The sequence below is a fragment of the Zalophus californianus genome, chromosome 6 (assembly GCF_009762305.2).
Source record: "Zalophus californianus isolate mZalCal1 chromosome 6, mZalCal1.pri.v2, whole genome shotgun sequence".
NCBI lineage: Eukaryota > Metazoa > Chordata > Mammalia > Carnivora > Otariidae > Zalophus > Zalophus californianus.
In genome coordinates, this window is record NC_045600.1 from 73524581 (window position 1) to 73542660 (window position 18080).

The 18080-nt window shown below is 53.5% G+C and overlaps 3 protein-coding genes and 1 long non-coding RNA gene across 17 annotated transcripts; 3 read left to right on the forward strand and 1 right to left on the reverse strand.

Annotated features, from left to right (window-relative positions):
* The first annotated feature begins 130 nt into the window (after positions 1–130).
* On the forward strand, positions 131–1002 carry RNASE13 (ribonuclease A family member 13 (inactive)). Its single transcript, XM_027572291.1, has one exon. The coding sequence runs from the start codon at positions 131–133 to the stop codon at positions 590–592; it is 462 nt and encodes a 153-aa protein (XP_027428092.1). The 3' UTR covers positions 593–1002.
* A 1259-nt stretch (positions 1003–2261) lies between these two features.
* TPPP2 (tubulin polymerization promoting protein family member 2) lies at positions 2262–4262 on the reverse strand. Of its 3 annotated transcripts, XM_027570519.1 has the most exons (4): positions 4164–4262; positions 3715–3959; positions 3311–3464; positions 2264–2549 (listed from the first exon to the last, which is right to left on the reverse strand). In XM_027570519.1, the coding sequence occupies exons 2-4, from the start codon at positions 3885–3887 to the stop codon at positions 2361–2363; spliced, it is 516 nt and encodes a 171-aa protein (XP_027426320.1). In that variant the 5' UTR covers positions 3888–3959; positions 4164–4262; the 3' UTR covers positions 2264–2360. The 3 variants fall into 3 exon arrangements, with proteins under 3 accessions (XP_027426321.2, XP_027426320.1, XP_035583871.1); XM_027570520.2 differs by lacking the exon at positions 4164–4262 and having other exon boundaries at positions 2262–2549; positions 3715–4148; XM_035727978.1 differs by lacking the exon at positions 4164–4262 and having other exon boundaries at positions 2417–2549; positions 3340–3464; positions 3715–4152.
* A 180-nt stretch (positions 4263–4442) lies between these two features.
* On the forward strand, positions 4443–5169 carry LOC113909421. Its single transcript, XR_003515729.2, has 3 exons — positions 4443–4700; positions 4814–4862; positions 5033–5169. It is a non-coding gene; the product is annotated as an uncharacterized LOC113909421 (long non-coding RNA).
* Positions 5170–7668: 2499 nt separating this feature from the next.
* On the forward strand, positions 7669–16895 carry NDRG2 (NDRG family member 2). Of its 12 annotated transcripts, none has more exons than XM_027570508.2 (17): positions 7669–7719; positions 8292–8334; positions 9964–10030; positions 10754–10834; positions 11196–11237; positions 11522–11627; positions 11886–12006; positions 12192–12254; positions 13195–13255; positions 13464–13550; positions 13694–13750; positions 13933–14036; positions 14470–14514; positions 14806–15160; positions 15411–15446; positions 15598–15649; positions 15899–16895. In XM_027570508.2, exons 4-17 carry the CDS (start codon positions 10760–10762, stop codon positions 16063–16065), a joined length of 1371 nt encoding a protein of 456 aa, XP_027426309.1. In that variant the 5' UTR covers positions 7669–7719; positions 8292–8334; positions 9964–10030; positions 10754–10759; the 3' UTR covers positions 16066–16895. The 12 variants fall into 12 exon arrangements, with proteins under 12 accessions (XP_027426309.1, XP_027426308.1, XP_027426313.1 ...); XM_027570509.2 differs by lacking the exons at positions 7669–7719; positions 8292–8334 and adding exons at positions 8982–9002; positions 9726–9827; XM_027570507.2 differs by lacking the exon at positions 7669–7719 and having other exon boundaries at positions 8255–8334.
* Positions 16896–18080: the final 1185 nt, after the last annotated feature.

Genomic DNA, 18080 nt, shown 5'->3' on the forward strand with positions numbered 1-18080 from the left:
GTCCAGCTCTTAGGGTATAGGGGAAGGCCCATGGGGAAGGCTGGGGGAATGCTGGAGGCTCTGGGAAGGGGCAGGCAGCCACTCTAGACCCACCTCTGCCTCCAACCACTTAACTCTACCAGCAGGAAGAATGGCACCAGCTGTGGCCCGGCTCCTGTTTCTCCAGCTTGTTATAGGGCCAACTCTGGTTGTGGACATCAAGGTGCAGATTGCCATCAAGAACTTCCGCCTATTACACATCGACTATCCCCGGGTTAGCTACCCAAAGGGTTTCCAGGGCTATTGTAATGGTCTCATGGCCTATGTGCGGGGCAGAAAACAGAGCTGGTATTGCCCCCAAATCCATTATATGGTGCATGCCCCCTGGAGAGAGACCAAGAAGTTCTGCAAGTACAGCGATAGCTTCTGTGAGAATTACAATGAATACTGTACACTCACAGAGGACTCCTTCCCTGTCACGATCTGCTCTCTGGCCTCTAGACAGCCGCCCACGAGCTGCCACTACAATGACACCCTAACCAACCAAAGGCTCTACCTGCTCTGCTCTGGAAAGCATGATGCTGAACCGATAGGTATCATCGGCCTCTACTAGGAAAGGCAGGCTTTCATTCTGAACTGCCCCCTACTGCCACCACACACCAGCCTGTCCCTACTCCCAAACCTCTGATCCCTGGTATAAGGCTTCCTCCCTGACTTCAAAGGCAGGCAGGATCCCCTCCCAAGAGACCAGAGAGGTAGGACAAATGTCTCGAGCTTCAGTCACCATGCAAAGTCATACTGCCTTGTAGCCTCTTCCCAACTTGTTTACCTCCTTTCTTCCCCTACCATCCTCCCTCTCCCACAGACAGTCTTACCCACCCAAGAAGCTGACTGTGTCCAGTTGGCAGTGACTGTCCATCCACTGGGCCAGATCCTGATTCCTGGATGGAGGCCCAGAGCCTCAGCTCACACCATGGCAACCGGCACCCAGTTCCACGTCTCAACTCCCCATCCCCACCACGCTTCTCTTCTCAGCCTTCCCCATCTCCCTTAGGACTCTCCACTCACTCGCCTACACAGAAGGTAACTTTAGCTACAGGGACCTCCCTGGGACCCTTAGACTCATTCTAGCCTCACTTCTCCAGAAACCCCCTCAGGTCCCAATCTGCTCCTCTCTATGAAATCACTGACCTTCTCTCCACATCACCTGTTCTTTCCTTTCTTCTCTACCACAGAGCCCAGGGTAGTCGCTCCCTGACACTCCCAACCTCCTGTAGTCACCCTGTCTTCCTTTCTCTGACCCTTTTTCTTCCATCCTCCTCATTGTGGCTCACTGGAGTTTCAAGTTACCTTCTCTGACCTGTTCCCTCCAAGATTACTGCATCCTTTTCCTTCCCAAAGCTCCTCCTGACACCCCCCAAACTCCAAGATCTCCTGCTGACAGGACAGGGATGAGGTGAGCCTGGCTGTAGTCATGGAAGGTTTTAAAACCACATCTGAGTGATGTAAGATATAACCACTGGGTGAAACTGGGGTGAAGGGTATGTGGGACCTCTCTGTACTATTTTTGCATCTTCCTGTGACTCTATAGTCATTTCAAAATAAAAATATAAAAGCACATCCGAATCAGTTCTCAGTTCATTCCTTTTTTCTCAGCGCACCAGAACTCCTTCTCTTGGAGCCCTGGAGGCCACCCATCTCTGGCTGTCTTCCTGGGCAACCCTTAGCAGTGAGTGGGATCTTCTGTTCCATGTGTACCGCGATGGAGGTGGGGTGGGGTAAAACTCAGCTCTGGGCTGGATATTAAAAATGGATTCTCTCCCCCCTCCCCCAGCTTGAGCATAAACTCATAACAGGAGTCAAGCCGAGTAAGTCCTTGGCCCATTCTAGCTGGTTTCTATTTCTCCAACAAAACCTGGGCTACCACAGATGAGGAAGGTAGAGGGACAGGGAAGCGTCTAGTTGGTGGTGTCTGGGTCATACTATGTCAAAATAGGAACTGCTACTCTCCTCTGAGAGATAAGGATGGTGGATACCAGTAACGTATGAATGCAAAGGAGCACATACTCCGCCTCCGCATCTGGTTTGTCTCTTACCCCCAAATATATTCCTCAGCTCTGTTCTTAGAACCAGTTGTTGAAGGGAATGCTAACTTTTGGCTGGGAGGCATGAGGCTAAGTAGAGAAAGGGTGCAGAACTGGAAACCCTGACTCCTCGGGCTCTCTCTTCTCTCTGCACCGGTGGGCCCATCTATCCCTCATCCTGACGGAAGACAGGGCTCATTGGCTGCTGTACACACAGATGTTTATTGTTCCCTATGCTCCCTGGTGTTTAAGATGCCAGGCTGAGGACTAATTGACCCTAGTTGTTGAGGCTACTTCTTATTTGCTGCTCTTCTTGTCATAGGTGCCAGCACCCTTGTAGCCACTCACATAGCCTGAGCTGTCAGTCGTCTCTTCCCGTCCTGCGATGCCTTTGCCCTTGCCACTCTCGTCAAAGCGCTCCTTGTGCGTGCCTGTGTACTTGCTGGTGTCCGTCAGCCGGCTCACCCCACCCACTGTCGTTGCTTTCTGCAAGCCAGAGGAGGACGGGTCTGATCCCTCTCCCTTCCCCTTCGCTGTCACACCCCTTCTCTAAAGATGGCCTCTGATTCTGCTAGTACCCTATGCTCTGTTCCACCATTGGCATGGGGCTGCTTTCTCTAGGGCCCAGATGCAGCCATGGGCGGGAACTGTGGCAAGAGCCATCCACTCCTGAGAGTGGAAGAGTTTGGTATATGGGAATGCATGGGGGTGTGTGTGGATTTTTCTATTTCCAAGGGAGTTATTGTGACCAGGCTGCAGCCAGAGGACTTCAACCCCAGACCCAATAGGCAAGGTCCCTCCTACTGGGAGGGCCCTATTTGAAACCTAGAGTAGAGGGAACTTAAAATAGAGAGGGGACAAATAGGGAACAGACGGAAGGTGAAAGGCAGGAGGTCAGAGATTACACCTTACAGAAGATCAGGAAGAGGAGTGGGGATCAGGTACCAAGTCTTCTGCACTCAGCGTTCCCCCGCAAAGCCATCTGGACACTTGGGAATAAGTCTAAATTTTACTATTAAAATAGATGTGGACCCCTCTCTGGGCCACAAGTTCCTCATCTCTGAAATTACTACGTGATCTCTAAAGTCTGTTCCAATACCAACAGGGCACCGGAGGCTTTCTGCCTTGTCTCCCTACAGTATTACTAACGGCAGAGGTGAGGGACAGTGGAAGGTGGGAGGGGAGACAGGAGCAGCAGGGATCTAAGGAAGTTGGGTCAAGGGTGAGGGATGAAGCATGTCACTCACGGTAACACCAGTGGTAGCTGGATCCTTGCCTTCTATGAGTTTATAAACGTTCTCCAGAGCTTCATCTGGGTTCTTGTCCTTGAATCGTTTCTGGCTCAGTTCCTTCATTGCCTCCTGGAACTGTTGAAATGTGATGGTTCGGGCATTCTTGGCCCTGGTTCAGCCGGACAGAAATCCAAAAACTCTGGAACATGAACTCATCACCTTCCAAGGTCCAACCTTCCCCTTACTCGGATTTGGCCTCTTGACACTGAGTGTCCTGAGGACAGGTGATAGCACAGGGCCAAGGACCCAGCAGGTGCTCAGTAGACCCATTACGCATATTCTGCTCCATGTACCCTTCCATGTCCCACTGCCTTGTTGGTTCTACTCACCATCCCTACCTCCCATCTCTGGTCCCTTACTTGACTTTGCTGAATACGATGTCCACATCAGTGGAGGTGACTGTCTTGCCATCCATGATGCCACAGTCTTTGCATAGCTTGGAGAAGTTTTTGTTGTTCATTTCAGTGCCACTGCTTGATGATTCTCCAAAGACAGCAAACCGCTGGAAAGTTTTCCCTGCTTCTGATGCCATGATCAACTGGAGGTGGGGGAGGAGAGCAGGGGGCGGGGAGACTTGGGGGTGAAGGAGGAGGGGACGGGAGGACTGAGGAGTAATAAGGTTGGGAGTTAAGATAAAATCCGGATCAGTAATAGGAACAAAGCCCCTCTTCCCTGTCCCTCTCTTTCTTTTCCCCCTCACTCCCATCCCACCTACTGTTTCCAGCATTGGGGTACTAGTGTGGATCCTACAGACTGAATAATCACACTAGCACCCACTTCCCCACCACTTTTGTGCCCTTAAGAGTACCCGAATGGTGTCTGACCCTTCCCCAGCCTTTGTTTATGTGTGTGCAGGTATGTGGGAGCCGGCTGAGCAGAGAGACTGTGTGGCAATAGGGAAACAGGGGAGGAGAGGGAAGCTTCTATGACCTCAGCAGTGTTTATGTGACATCACCTCCAGCCCCAGCTACAACCCTAGTCTTGGGAGTGGGGTCCGTTCACTTCCCCACTTTGCATGCTACATCGAGCAAGTTGCCAACCTTCTGATCTCTCCAGTTGATCAAGCTCTCCCTCATCATTCCAGTCTTCTGGGTCCTGGTCAAATTGGTTTATGCTCTGCCCCAAAAAGCTGAGAGGAGCCCAGGGAAGGGGTTAATGAGAACAGGCTGGCATCAGCCCAACAGTGCCCTCCTTTTTAGTCTCAAGCCCAAGATACTGACTGACGTGGAGAATCCCAGTGGCTTTGGCAGACCAACCTCATTGAGAACTTTAAATGGTTTCCAATGTTGGGCCCAACATGGAAAGAGCACAGGCCTTGGAGTATAACAGATCTGGGTGGGTCAAGGTGAGCGAGGTCAGGGTGAGGGTGAGTCTCAGACTCTGAAAAGTTTCCAGGTAAGTTTCTGTGCTGGTCAGGGATGTTCCTCAGGGGTTTCTCTTTGCCTGTTCTCTGGTCAGAAGCCATATAGATGGATGGACTTCAGGGATTCTAAAACAGAGCAACTAGGTTGGTGACTTCCCTCCCCTTCCCTTCTAATCAGTCACCAATTCCTATGAATGTCACTTCCTTGTCTAACAAACCCTTTCTTTCCATTCCTATTGCTCGCACACTTAGTCAAGTCCTCGTCATCTCTTATCTAGTTGATTTTTCTGGCTTCTAAACGATCTCTCTCCTAGGGGCACCTGGATAGCTCAGTCACTTGATTTGAGTGTCTGACTTTCGATATCAGATCTGGTCCTGATCTCGGGGCTGTGGGATTCAGCCTGCCTGTCATCGGACCCCTCACTCTGTGGGGAGTCTGCTGAAGATTCTCTCTCCCTCTGTCCCTCCCCTGCCCCTAAAATAAATAAATCTCTAAAAGAAAGAACAAATGAAAGAATCTCTCTCCTAAATGGAATGCTCCCCCCCCATAATCCATCTTTATCACCCACCCATCAGATTAATTTTCACAAAACTATTTTTTATCCATTAATCCTGCTCAAGGGGTGCCTGGGTGGCTCAGTCGGTTGAGCAGCTGCCTTTGGCCCAGGTCATGATCCCATGGGTCCCTGGGATTGAGCCCCATGTTGGGCTCCCTGCTCAGAGGAGAGCCTGCTTCTCCCTCTCCCTCTACCTGCCTCTCTGCCTACTTGTGCTCTCTCTCTCTCTGTCAAATAAATAAAAACCTTTAAAAAAATGTAAAAAAAAAAAAAATCCTGCTCAAGAATGCTCTAAGGATCTTCAGTACCAAGACTCGTTGCCTGTCATTCAAGAACAGTCACACTAGGCCCACGCTTTTACCAAACAACACCCACCTCTCATCAGTGTTATTCTTCATCTGGAACCATATGGCTCGATAGGCTACCTCATAGTGGCAAGAGCATAGCCTTGGAGAGGAATGAATCTGGGTGGGGATTTGAGTCCTGGATTTGTTATTTACAGCACTAGTTGGTTGGCCTTGGGCAAGTGACTAAAGCTTCTAAGAAATCTCTGAGCTTCCTTGAGTCCCTCACCTGTACTGTGAGGACAATAATAGTATTGCGGGATAACACATAGGAAGTACCTTGCACATAGTAGCTAATATTAAATTCTTCAAAGTAACTTGTGTATTTCTGCCCTCAAACTTTCCCTCATGCTCTCTTTCTTCCTGGATAGAATGTTCCTCTCTCCCACTCAAATACACTGTGGTTGTACTCCTCATAGGGTGGTACACTGTAGAAACAAAACCCTTTTCCTCCTCTGAATTAAACCAAGATAATGGTTCCTACTCTGTAGGCTGTAGTCTCCTGGGAGAGAATTTCTGAATTATTACAAGGGCCCCTGGAATCTATATGTACACAGAACACTGATCATCAACTAAATAAATGATATGCTTTGCACACGTAAGTATATACATAGGTGTTATCATGATCAGAATTCTATACAAACTGGGGTGCCTAGCTGGCTTGGTCAGTAGAGTATGTGGCTCTTGATCTTGGGGTTTAAGTTTGAGCTGCAGGTTGGGTGTAGAGATTACTTAAAAATAAAATCTTAAAAAAAAAGAATTCTCTACAAACCCATTTAAAAGTATTGCTGAATTCATGGTTTGTCTCCATCAGAAGATACTAAAACCATGAGGTGGGAATGGAGATCTCTGATCTCCCACGTGAGAAGGGTGCGAAATGATTGCCGTAGAATTTATTGCCCAATCTTGTATAAGCATCATTTTTCTTAACTTTTTCTATATTTATTACTTCTCCCACCTACTCCACCACAAGCTTCTAGAGAGGGTAGGACTACCCGTCACACTTCTTTGAATTGCATGCATACAGTGGCTTGCACACAGTAGATACTTAAGACTGTTGCTTCATTGAAGGTATAGTTTGAAGCCGCTTCTGGCCCAAGGGAAAGAAGTTAGAGATTACCCTGGTTGGGTCACTTATAGCTGGGCTGCGCTGGGACCTCCCTGATGGAGAAGAACCCTACCTTAGGGCTTCTGCCTCATTTCTGCCTCTGGGAGGCTGAGACCCCTAGGCCGCAGAAGCAAACAGATCCCAGTGGAAATTTCCCACCTCCTGCCCGCCACACGCCCCTGCCTAGGCCCCTTATCAGGTTCCCCCTGAGTCATCCTGACCCAGAGACGAATTTAGATGCTGGAACCTCCAGGTCCCTCCCTCCCCCACTCCAAGTAAGACTACTTTAGACACATCAGAGATTGCCGCAGGCAGGCAAGGCAGAAGCTCTTGCTCTGGGCGTTCTTCCTTCCCCAGCTCCAGGAGGGCTAGTGAGCTCTCTCTCCTGTCCTAGACAGCTTCATCTATGATCCTAGATGGAAGCCTGTCGGCAGGCTTTTCCTTGTCCAAGAGAGTGTTAAACTGGCCTCCAGAGGGGAGAGGGGACTAGGCAAGCTGCCAGGGTGCCCAGCTTCTGGGCCAGTTTCTGAGGGAAACAGTTATGAAGAGAGTGGGGGAAGGGAACAGAGGAAAACTTCGGTGCTCCAAATTGGGAGAAGGTACGGGGGTCCTTTAGATGTGAGGTTGTTGAAAGCCAGGTTTAATCCTGACCAGTTCTCCTACTCTGGGTCACCTCCTCCCTCTTGGCCCCTCCTTCTTTCCAATAGACCCTGCCAAGTGGGGATGAAAGGGGCATTGATGTTCCTTGGATGGGTGGGGGTTGTGGGTGGTGAGGGTGGTGGTGGGGGGTGGTTCTCAGGCAGGAGGGGGGAGGGCAATTTGGGGGTCTTGGGGGGGCAGTCTGTGCTGGTGTTGCCGTTGGCAGCTCCAGTTCCATTGGCCATTGTTCCCAACTGGCCTGCCGCCCAGCCCCCGAAATGGTAACTGAGGAACCAGGCTGAAGGAAGATGGAGTGAGGACCCTGGTGGGGAGGCGGCGCTGGAAGGGTGCAGGTGGGGAGAAATTCAATCTGGTTTCCTTGTGCCTAAGACAACTTCGGAACCCCATGGGAACCCCACCCCCCAACTATCCGATTCCAGGTGGCCTTCCTCTAGGGGCACAGGGAGGGTGCATCTACGGTGGGGGGAGGACAAGGTGAGTGAGGAGTCTAGGACGGCAAACCCACCCCTGGCCCTGAGAGGGACACGCAGCAGTCCCTGAGAAACCACCGCCTGGGCACTGAGATTCAGCCGGGCGGAGCTGGTCTCACCCTCCTTCTCTGGGCCGGACTAGGAGGGGTTAGCGCCGAAGCCACAGGGTCTCTTGGGCTCCAGCCCAGGACACAGCGTCCTCCCCAAGCCCCCACTCCACCCCCGCGGAGTTAACTCCGCCCCCGCGCCTGTTTACCCTAGAGTCGGAGCCCCTGGGGGTCCTGGCTCCTCCTCCGCCCCCCCTGGGGCCTTGACCCGGGAGTCCCCGTCGGCCATCCTCTCCCCCCCCCCCCCCCGCCTCCTGCGATCTCCCTCTATTTATAGCGGCTCCCCGCATTCCCCGCCCCCCCCCGCCTTGTTTTCCAACTTCTCAGGGAGCAGCCAAGAGCAGGCGTCGGGACGCAGCAGAGAGAGGAGGTACCAAGACCCTGGGCACCCCGAAGTTGAAACTCCTGCGTCCCCGACGGTCCCCCACCCCTGCCCCGCTCCTTTGGTGCTGGCACACCTGCCCCTCCCAGCCGGCGAGACCCTCGCCTCCTCAGCGGCGATCCCCGCCCACCTCCTCCTTCCTCAGTCTAGCTGTGTTTACCCGCGAGCCCGGTCGAAATCATGGGGTGTCAGCACCCTGGGTTCGTCTCCCCACTACCCGTCCCCACTACTGAGTCTGGGGGTGAAGGAAGGAATCACAGTGCGATAGGCAGATCCAGGTCACGGGTGGGGGGCGGTGTTGAGGGCGGGCGTGGGGATCCCCCGCAGGACTAAGGGATCCCAGCACACCCCACTACAGCCCGGTTGCGGGGTGGGGGAATGTCGTGGGGAGCGCGAGCGGAGCGTGGAGGCACCCCGCAGTTTGCTTCCCTTGGAGTACCCCTCGGGCCCCCAGCACAGCCCCTCCCTGAGCGGCAGACAGCCTGGGGCGGGGTAGAGGGGAGGCGTGTTTACGGGGGGTCTGGGGCGGATCTGCAGGGAGCTGTCGGCCCGTGGGCGGGCTGGGGCGGGCCGGGGGCGGGTCTGTGGGGAGCCCAAGCCGGGCGGGCCGGAGAGTCAAAGGCAAGTGAAGGTGGAAGCGGCCGCGGCGGCAGCAGGTAGGGGGAGGGGCGGGCGAGGGGCCGCAGGGCCTGGATGGCGCCAGCCGGGCCGGTGGGCCGTTGGATCCCAGTCCCTCGGAGCTGACCGCTCGCGGGAAGAGGCCCGCAAGGAGGGGGCGCTGGGCTGCGGCGCACAAAGGCGGAGGCTCCGCGAGCGGCAGGGCGTGTTTGGGGCGTGCGCGAGGTTGTGTCCAGGGTCCAGAGCGCTCCTCGCCGGCCGCGCGAGGGTGTCGGTCCCCACGCGGACGGACATTGTTGGGACTTGTAGGGACAGGTCCCGGGTGCCGGGCCCGGTCGCTCCCAGCCGTCCTACCCATCCCTTCCCAGCTTGGCGCTCGGCCCTTGCGGGCCGTCGGGGAGGCTGGGAGGAGACTGTGGGGGCCGCCCTCCCTCCCCTTCTGCGCTCGCGGGACCCACACCGAGCCTGGGTGGAGGAGAGACGCGATGGCACGAGGCTTTTTAAATTTTGTTTTTAAAAACGTTTAACTGGGAAACAGTCATGCTCAGCTATCCTCATCTCACTCGAGAGCTGTCAAAAATCTCGAGGATCCCCTAGTCCCCACTTCTAGTTTGCAAATAGGAAATCGAAGCCAAGGGAAGTGAGTGAGTGGGCCAAGGTCACACCCTTACTTAGCAGCAGAGCCGGGACTAGAATCCAGAGGTTCCGACACAAGCCACGCTCTTTCCTCCACATCAGCACTTCCTTCTCTCCTCCCCCAGCCTGGACTGATGATACCTGCTCTCCATGTTGCCCCGCAGGCCCCTCCAGCCTGTATTGATTCTAGCTGAAGCCTAGAGAAGACGTGTTCATTGGACTCAGGGGTACAGATTAGGGAGGGTTAGTGACCTGGGGAGGGTTGGTGACCCACGTAGTCTAGATCTTGGCTGAGGCTTTCTGCCCCTAAAAGACCCAGCTCCTGTCTCCCATGTCATTCACCTCATTGCCCTGTTTTCTCAGACCCCAGAGCCAGGAGAAGAGAGAACCCTGACCCCTAACCACACTGCATCCAGCCAATAGGAGCACAGTAAGTGACCCCACCCCCAGGCTGCAGACTCTTAACTGCCGATCTGCACAGGTGTTCTGCTCCTCACCAGCCCCACTAATGTCGAATGTGTGCTAATTTATTCACAGTCGGGAGGGAGAGTCTTGGGAGGAAGGAAAGGAAGCATTGGGTCAGTTGGACACAGGTGCCCCTTGTTCTTTTTGTTTTCCTCTCCCCCTCTTGGTCATTGTACTCGGGTCATTTTTAGCCCCTTTCCCTTTGAGCTGATGACCTTGAGGCTTAGTTGAAGGTCACAGTTAATTATGAACTCTGACTACTCAGTCCCTCAGTATCTTTGGAGTACCCAGTCACTGAGCCACAAGTTTCATCCCTGCCTAACTCTGGGAGTGTGGGGTGGCCCCTAAATATAGCCTGGGAAACCAGAGCTGCACTCCTGCCCCACCCTCGTATTTCCATCCAGGACAGGAGAGGGGGGTCCGGAACTGTGGGTGTTGAGGGGCAGCCGTGGGGTTGGCCAGTCGGAAGAGAAGTGGTATCCTGAGTCCTCTGCCCCCAGCCCTCCTTCCCAGCGGCCTGGACATAGAGCTGGGAGCAGGAGAGGCTCTGTGTGGGTCCGGTTGTGGTCTTCAGCTCTGGGGCCCTCTGCACCCTGCACTGTCCCAGGTTGAGAGAGGAAGTCAGGTGTACGAGATGGGTGGGCGTGGAGGCCACCTCCCCAGTCGCGGTGTTTCCTCATCCTGCCAGGCCACCATGGCGGAGCTGCAGGAGGTGCAGATCACCGAGGAGAAGCCGCTGTTGCCGGGGCAGACACCCGAGGTGGCCAAGGTTATTAGTACCCCTGACTCCCAGGCCTGAATTCCAGACCTGCAGGCATCCCCCTCGCCTCCTGCCTTCCCAAACCCGTAATCTCATTCTAACCCCCAGCCCTGTTTTCTCCACCTAAACCCATGTCTCTCCCCCTATAGACCACAACGGGAGTCCAGGCCTTTGTCCTGTCACTGCACTAACCTTCATCCTCTCCATGTCTCTTTTTGTCATCTCTTTCTGTCTCTCATCTTGGTGGGCTCTTTGCCTACCTTTCTTTGTCTGTGTCTGTCTCTCCATCTGTGACTCTCCTTGGCTGTGTGTCTCTGCTTGTGTGTGTGTGTGTGTGTGTGTGTGTGTGTATGTATGTGTGTCTCTCCAGGAGGCTGAGTTAGCTGCCCGAATCCTCCTGGACCAGGGACAGGTAACAACTTGGGGGCAGTCCCAGGGCGGGAGGAGGGGTTCTCCTCTCTCCCAGTAAGGAGAGAGCTGCTACCGGGCTCTTTCTCCTCTCTCTGCTCCCTTTCCTTCCATTCCAGTCCTTTCCCTTCCCCATCCCTCTTTTTCTAATTCTTTGTTCCCGTCTCCTGTCTTTGCTCCTCCCCACCCCTACTCCCCGACTTTGGTGGGACTTTTGTGGGCCTCCTTCTTCTGCCTCTTTTTCCTCTCAGCCTGACTCCTCCCTGATGGTGACCTGTTTTTCTGCAGACTCACTCTGTGGAGACACCTTATGGCTCTGTCACTTTCACTGTCTATGGAACCCCCAAACCCAAACGCCCAGCGATACTCACCTACCATGATGTGGGACTCAACTGTAAGGACCTGAGCTTCCCTTCCCACTCCTTTCTGGGAAGAGGCTGGTGGGAAGGGTAAAACCCCAAGGGAAGGGAAGGGTCAGCACGGGCGGGAAGGGAAGGGTCAGTGTGGGCAGGAAGGGAGCCATGTGGCATTTCAAGGGGGAGTTCTGTCCTGGTCTGACTATGGCATAATAAAAAGAAAGAGGGTGGGTTCTGACTTGGGGATGCTTTTCCCTGGCTGATTCTACTGTTGGGGTGGTGGGGACTCTCTTTAGATAAATCTTGCTTCCAGCCACTGTTTCAATTCGGGGATATGCAGGAAATCATTCAGAACTTCGTGCGGGTTCATGTGGATGCCCCTGGAATGGAAGAGGGGGCTCCTGTGTTCCCTTTGGGGTGAGAATTAGCTCCCTCCCTCCTCACGAGGCTTCGCGGCACAGGGCAGGGGCAGGGAAGAGTGACCAGGGGAGGAGGAAAGGGGGGGACAGTGGAGGCTCTGGTAGAGGGTGAGTAGGGCACCCTGAAGTGCGGGGGCACCGGGGGCAGCTTGGTGTTTTCCTTAACGTTCTTCTCTTTCCTAGATACCAGTACCCATCTCTGGACCAGCTTGCGGACATGATCCCTTGCATCCTGCAGTACTTAAAGTGAGAGGCCTGGGAACCCCTCCAAACCAGAGTCCTCTGCCCGGCACAAGGGGGCCCTTAGAACTCCTGTGTCCGCCGGGGTTCCCGGGCATGTTGTGGTCTCTGGCCTAGATAGATCCTTCCTCCTCCATGCCTCCACCTGGCTGTTGAGAAGAGGAGGGGTAGGTTTGGAAATGGACTTGAGTCAGCAGAGTAGTCCTGACGGGAAGAGGCAAGAAAAGGGAGCGGGCTCTGCGTGGCCCTGCTTCTCGGGTCTGGAAGGTAGAGAGGAAGAGGAGAGGTGACAGAATCCCAAGGAGCCAGATAGACTTGTCTCTTTTCCTCCCACTTCCCCTCCTCCACACACACACCTGGTGCCCGGGAGCCCTGGGGGTGAGGGAGCGTGGGAGAAGGAAGGGAAGGCCTGGTGAGCCTCTGTGGTGTGCACGCTGCGAGCTGATGACTCCCGGGCTCTGGCCCTGGCGCAGCTTTTCCTGGGCACCCGGGCCCTGGGCAGCTTGGGTTCACCTTGTTGGCTCTGTTTCCCCCGTTCTCCCTATTGTTCACTGAAGTTGTGTCTTTTTTTTTCCCCCCATCTTGCTTCAAGTTCCCTTCTTCCCGGTTCCTCACAAGGAACCAGGAACTAAAACAGAACAAGTTGAACTAGCTCCTGAGGATTGAAAATGGACACAGAGCTATGTAGGAAAACAGTGTCTGGTTGGTGGGTGGGTGTTTCCTTTCAAGACACTAGCTCCCCAAGGGAGAGCTGAAGTAGATTTCAGGGACCTACTGGCTGCCAGTGTCAACGGTTAAGCTCCTCGGCACCTTCCATTTTCGCACCCCTCCAGGGAAGGTTGCGTTCTGTCCTTTGTGCGTGTGGCCTTGGGAGGGAGGATGAGGATTTTGAAGGGCCAAAGTTTGGGACACCAGGGCCCATTAGATATACATTTCTCTTTCGCAGTTTCTCCACAGTAATTGGAGTTGGTGTTGGAGCTGGAGCCTATATCCTGTCACGATATGCTGTAAGAAATTAAAAGAAAAACCCAGACAAGGGAAAGGCAGGTTTGAGGCCCATGGCAGACTGAGTAGGAGAATATTGTTTGCTAGTGTGTGTTTGTGGGGAGGACTTGGGTACAAGGGTGGGGGGCAGGCCCCACTGGCTGGAGCTCAGCGGGAAGGGAATAAGACCCTGCCCAGCCTCTGATTTCCCTTCCTTCTGTTACTCCTCAGCTTACCCACCCGGATATGGTCGAGGGTCTTGTCCTCATCAACATTGATCCCAATGCCAAGGGTTGGATGGATTGGGCAGCCCACAAGGTTCGGAGGGGCCTGTGTGTTGAGGCCTAGGTTGGGGGGCCCCCTTGGGAGGGGGAGCGGAACAGGAAGGACGAGTCACTTTTTAGCCTGGGTCTCTTCTCCTCATAGTATCCTGAGCTTGCTCATCTGTCCCTTTCTCGTAGCTAACAGGTCTTACCTCTTCCATTCCGGAGATGATCCTTGGACATCTTTTCAGCCAGGTAAGTGGTTGTGGAAGGTGGAAGAATTGGAGGGGACCGGCAGGAGCCAGCAGGGGCTTGAATGCTTGGGATGATTTCCTTAGATGGGATGGGATCTGGGGAGGGAAGAAGGCTTGCCTCTTCTCATCCAGTAATGGGTGACTTCTTTTCTCAATCCTATTTCTCCCTTGCCTTTCCTTCAGGAGGAGCTGTCTGGAAATTCGGAGTTGATACAAAAGTACAGAAATATCGTCACACACGCACCCAACCTGGAAAACATTGAACTGTACTGGAACAGCTACAACAAGTGAGTGCGTGGCGTGTGTGCGTGCGCACGGGAGAGAGAGGTGTGGTCACGGGGAGGCGAGGAGGAGAGGGAAGGCTGGGAGCCGCACGGAGCAAGGAGGGCAGGGTTTGGGGTGCAACTGGGGCAGCTGCAGGCCAGACCCCCAGGGGATGAATTGTAAGGAGCCGTTCCCCTTTTTCTTGTTTACTTCCCTTGGGTTTTTTGATTCCCTTCCTCCGCCTTCACTGCCTTCCGGCCAGGGACCTGGGGTCCAAGTGACCACAGGGATTCGAGGCCTGCCTGCCACCTTCCCCTTTGGTTCCCACTTTTAATTATTGATAATTGACTATAATTTTGGGGAGGAAGACCACTTCCTCAGGGAGGAGATGGCTTCCATCCGGATGGATAGCATGGCCTGCCTAAAATTCTTGCTCTTCTTTGAACCCCTTTCTAGCCGCCGAGACCTGAACCTTGAGCGTGGAGGTGCTGTGACCCTCAAGTAAGACTTTAAGAGATAAAGCTTTGCCTCTCTCCCTGGACCTTCCCTGGGTGCTTACCTTCTTTAGAAGAAGAAAAGTCTTTTAATAGGGAATTTTCTTGTCACCTCCCACCCTATCCCATGAAGCAAATCCCACCATCTAATCTTCCCCTTTTGGGTTGTCTTGGAAGGGTCAAGGGGTTCAGAAGACTGTTTCCTCTTTGGAGGCGAACATTTTCCAGCTGCTGTTCTGGGAGGCCTGTGGGGGAATAGCAGGGGCTCACCGTCTCCTCCCTGACACTGTGCCTGTAGGTGCCCTGTGATGCTGGTGGTAGGAGATCAAGCACCCCATGAAGATGCAGTGGTCAGTAGAGAATTTTGGGGTGGGCGAGGGAGGGTTGGAGTCCTTGGGTGGTGGTCAGAGGGGTATCTTGCCAAGAGGCAAGCTCTGTTTGGAACTGGGAGAGCAACCATGGGGCCTAAGAGGCTGATTCCTGGCAAGAACGAAATGGGTATGGGGCTGATGGGAAAGGAACTGGGATCTGGGTCCCTGGGTCCCTTGGAGGGGAGAGGTCACAGGGAGTATAATGTCATTCATTCAGCCTCCTGCTTACACCAGGTGGAGTGTAACTCAAAGCTGGACCCCACCCAGACCTCTTTTCTCAAGGTCAGTCACCCTACCCCAGGCGCTGCCTGACTCCTGGCCCCCTGTCCAGAGCCATAGATTCTCTTTAGATTCAACTTCTAGGCCTTCAAGGTCCTGCATAGGTACAAGTGGGGTGGATAAAGAAAACAAACCGTCAGGGCCTGGAGTGGGGAAGCTAGGGAGGAGAGACCCTTTCCTACCTCTTGGCATGGCTGCTTGTATTTACGTCTGTATCATTTCTCTCGGATGGCTGTCTCCATCTCCTGGACAGATGGCCGACTCTGGAGGTCAGCCCCAGCTGACTCAGGTGAGTACGCTGTCCTCTGTGAGATGGGATATTAATGGCACTGAACTATACACTTTGCCTCTCACCCCACCCTCAACCCGCCATGGCCTTGGGCTCCAGCTCAGCTTCGAACCTCATCTCACTGTCCCTTCTGCCCATCTTACTTCCACAGCCAGGCAAGCTGACCGAGGCCTTCAAGTACTTCCTGCAAGGCATGGGCTACAGTGAGTATGGGGGTCAGAGGCTATCATGAGAGCAAGCAAGAGATTGCTGCACAGGAGGAGGGATGGGCACGGAGGGGGAGGAACCATTTCAGGCCAGTTCTGGGACTTACCACGGCCAAATCATTGACCCCCTCCCCGCCGCCAGCCCCATTTGTCACTCTCATCTCCACCCAAGCACCCCACTCGGAGTTGCCAGCCTCTCTTTCCCACCTCTTCTCTGCCTGCCTGCTTATGCTTCTGTCTCCACAGTGGCCTCATCCTGCATGACTCGCCTGTCACGATCGCGCACAGCCTCCCTGACCAGTGCAGCGTCCGTTGATGGCAACCGGTCCCGCTCTCGCACCCTGTCCCAGAGCAGCGAGTCTGGGACTCTCCCTTCAGGGCCCCCGGGGCATACCATGGAGGTCTCCTGTTGAATGACCTTTGTTGCCCTGGTGTAGGACCCAGCCCTCACCTCCCCCAGCACTAACCTGGGAGGTGCATAGGGCACTGGGCCAGAGTAAGGGAAGATGGGCAGATCATGTGGGGAGATGACCTTGATCTTTGATTGCTACCCTAACCTTGACCTCTAACCTGTGATTCCCCTCAGATCCTGGGAGAGATGTTCTAATATCTCTTAGGGACCCAGACCCCTAAATTATCCCTCTCCCTCATTTTGGTGTTAAGGTGGAGAGGGCATGTGTCCCCGCTCCCTAATCTAGGTGTCCATAGATAAGGGATAAGAGGTGGTTGTAGTTGCCCCATGGTGCCTCCATCAGGCTCTCCCTACTTATCCCATTGCAAGGGTAGGGGACTTGGGGCTGGGACTCCATTCACCAAAGCTGATAATGGCTTTTCATTAACCCTTCAGATCTCTGAAGAATATGGGCCTAAATGAATGTGTGTCAGAGGAGGCTTGCTGGTGGGTTAGTGGTCCTCAGGATGGGGTAGAAACATCTGGTGTGTGAAATGGAAGTTGGAATGGGAAGTGGTGGGCAATGAACAAGTACGAGGGAAGGATTGGAGCTGGGGCAATAGGAAGGGGCCTGGGGCCATTGGCTGCACTAACTTTGGTAGCTGTCTAGACAGTGTGTCTAGAGTGGGAGGGGGAGGGAGCTAAGCTGGGGCAGGGCTGCTTGGGGCTTGGCATAGGGGTGGGAAGGGCTATCTTGGGGCTCTGCCCACACTGTGTTATGTGTGGAGGGTGCCCTCCTGTGTCCCACAACTTCTGCTGTAACAATAAACTGTAGAGGAACTGAGCACCATTCTTCTTTGTCTGAGTGTACCTGCATCATGCCCCTTTCCCCAACCTCCCCATCCAACTCACATTGTCTTCTCAGATATGACCTGGATACTTCATAGAATGTGTCTACATAGTCAAGGGCCTCTATTCCAATAGGGTGGTATTGTCCTTGATATTGATGGTATTTCCAAGTTTTGGGAAGAGAGGAGCTACTTAGGTCTTACAAGACTTCCTTAGTAGTAATGGCTCCTTGAGAAATGCCGTAGGCTTTCAGAGATGTCACCGACATCATGATCTTAGGAAGGGAGTATAGGATGCTGACTGAAGTGTTCAAGGACATCTTGTGATCACCTTCCTGCAGAATCCTCCCTAGGGGGCACCTTGATTCCTTTTTAGATGGTTCGTTGCAATGAGTAGACCAGGCCTCACACAGTTACTGGAGAGGTTGGGTTGCTCATAGTTGGTCCCAATCTGAAGACTCCTTCAGGAGAGTAACAGCACAAAGGAGGATTTCCTCTAAGGGGTCTTCCTCCCCCATGAGTCCAAGAATTTGGGGTGTTCATTAGACTATGTTTGTGGTTCTCTGAGAAGCTTTTCAACAAGTATGCACAGTACTCATCAAGAGGACTTGAGATACTCTTTGGCTGTTGCAGGCTGATTCTTGGGCTCTTGGGGCACAAGAAGTAAAACATGAGAAGGCACTTTAGATTGTTATTGATAAGAGTACCGTGGATGGAATATTACAAGGTCACTTGCTGAATTACTTTATAGAACCTCCACAGACAATGACATGCTCTCCTCAATGAAACTGAGCTGAGGACTAATGCGGCTTGATGTCTGGTGCTGACACACTTGACATGGAAGTGAGGCATGGAATATGTTATTAACTCTTGAGCATTTCATCACTCATAGGACTGAGTCTATTTTATTTTTGTTTATTTTTTTAAATTTTTTTGATTCGTTATGCATTCACTAATTAATTAATTAATTAATTAGACAGAGAGAGACACAGCGAGAGAGGGAAGACAAGCAGGGGGAGTGGGAGAGGGAGAAGCAGGCTTCCCGCAGAGCGGAGAGCCTGATGTGGGGCTCGATCCCAGGACCCCGGGACCATGACCTGAGCCGAAGGCAGACGCCTAACGACTGAGCCACCCAGGCGCCCCAGGACTGAGTCTATTAAATGCAGTAGGCCAGGGGCGCCTGGGTGGC

Excerpts from the sequence above, each read along its gene's own strand:
- RNASE13 (XM_027572291.1), top strand. The coding sequence starts at position 131 with ATGGCACCAGCTGTGGCCCGGCTCCTGTTTCTCCAGCTTGTTATAGGG.
- TPPP2 (XM_027570520.2), bottom strand. The coding sequence starts at position 4,082 with ATGCTGGAAACAGTAGGTGGGATGGGAGTGAGGGGGAAAAGAAAGAGA. Across the intron at positions 3,465-3,714 it reads ATCGTATTCAGCAAAGTCAA|GGCCAAGAATGCCCGAACCA; the intron begins GTAAGGGACCAG and ends CGGCTGAACCAG. Across the intron at positions 2,550-3,310 it reads CAGCTACCACTGGTGTTACC|AAAGCAACGACAGTGGGTGG; the intron begins GTGAGTGACATG and ends TCTGGCTTGCAG.
- NDRG2 (XM_027570508.2), top strand. The coding sequence starts at position 10,760 with ATGGCGGAGCTGCAGGAGGTGCAGATCACCGAGGAGAAGCCGCTGTTG. Across the intron at positions 13,751-13,932 it reads TTGGACATCTTTTCAGCCAG|GAGGAGCTGTCTGGAAATTC; the intron begins GTAAGTGGTTGT and ends CCTTTCCTTCAG. Across the intron at positions 15,161-15,410 it reads CCCAGACCTCTTTTCTCAAG|ATGGCCGACTCTGGAGGTCA; the intron begins GTCAGTCACCCT and ends TCTCCTGGACAG.